The sequence below is a fragment of the Octopus bimaculoides genome, chromosome 19, assembly GCF_001194135.2.
Source record: "Octopus bimaculoides isolate UCB-OBI-ISO-001 chromosome 19, ASM119413v2, whole genome shotgun sequence".
Lineage (NCBI taxonomy): Eukaryota > Metazoa > Mollusca > Cephalopoda > Octopoda > Octopodidae > Octopus > Octopus bimaculoides.
This window is the reverse complement of record NC_068999.1, coordinates 53,956,747-53,957,954: the sequence shown is the minus strand read 5'-3', so window position 1 is coordinate 53,957,954 and position 1,208 is coordinate 53,956,747. Positions and strand designations below refer to the sequence as shown.

Sequence of the window (1,208 nt, the reverse complement as noted above, 5' to 3'; positions counted from 1 at the left end):
CACCACCACCACCACCACCGCTACCACCACTATTAGCATCACTACTTAATGTTTCCAGTTTCAGATCTTGTAAAGCAGATAAGGGTAGATTTCTGAGTACACAGTAGAGGGGACAAAAAGTATCAAATTTTTAGGATACAATCTATTTACTGCTGTGGGTAAAGTTCGAGAGTTTATTTAAAGGTTTAGGAGTTTATTTAAAGGTTTAGGAGTGCAGTGAAGGTTTAGGAGTTCCAATGTGGATTGAAGAATACACTGAAGAACCGACCTTTTTTGATGTCTTTGCAGTCAATGAAATGGAAATTTGTTACAGTATGTTCGAGCTGTGAGGTGGGTGGAACTGGAGGCTAAATTGACAGGAAAAAGAAAAAAAACATATAAAGTTTTTATGAAGCATATAACAGAGATGTTTCGATAGTAAATACTATGTATAAAGACATAGCTGTGTTTAGAAGTTTGCTTCACAACCACTATATTCGCCTCAACCCTCATCAACATGAATCACCGAGGAAAAATTCTAAATCCGTCATGTTGAACATCTATTAGTGTTCTGACTTGTTTTGTACCAAAATCACCTTTAATCACCTATATTATTGTTGCTATTATTATCAATTACTTATATTCACCAAAGATATTAACAATAATAGCATCTTTCTTCGAATGTTTACATTCAAATTTTACACATAAACATATTTTCACCGAGGCAGGCTGATTTTGGTGCAAAGCAAGTCAGAATGCTGATAGATGTTCAATGTGATGGATTTAGAATCTCTCCTTGACAATTCATGCTGAGGAGGGTTGAGGTCCACAGGCCAGAACCCAAAATCACGGTACATGAATATCTGAATGACATATTCCTTAAGGGTATGTTTTTAGCTGTTTAATTCTTTAACTGTTTGCTTGCTTACTGTTGTCTCTGTCATATTTTGGTGCTTTTGGTGGTGAATTTAGGATTTTGGCTGCTATTTCTAAACAGGTTTGATGCCTTGTGTGTCCTTAAGCTTAGTGCTAATTTAAAATTTTATATATATATATATATATATATATACATACATACATACAAGACTAGGTGAAAGCACTAATTTACAAAAAATGTGACATATGAATAAAAATCTGTAAATATACAACCATCCAAACATCTGAGTACCTGATTATTATTTTTTCTAATATATAATTCCTGTACATCACCTCCAAACCTTCCAATATAT

At 33.8% G+C, this 1,208-nt stretch overlaps 1 protein-coding gene across 1 annotated transcript in view; it reads right to left on the bottom strand.

Moving 5' to 3' along the window:
- The window catches only part of LOC106875391 (tyrosine-protein kinase HTK16), a 16,314-nt gene that overhangs the window by 9,130 nt on the left and 5,976 nt on the right, over positions 1-1,208 (bottom strand). Inside the window, exon 5 of the mRNA XM_014923499.2 lies at positions 269-347. Coding sequence (XP_014778985.2) covers positions 269-347 — 79 coding nt within the window. The remainder of the gene's footprint in view (positions 1-268; positions 348-1,208) is intronic.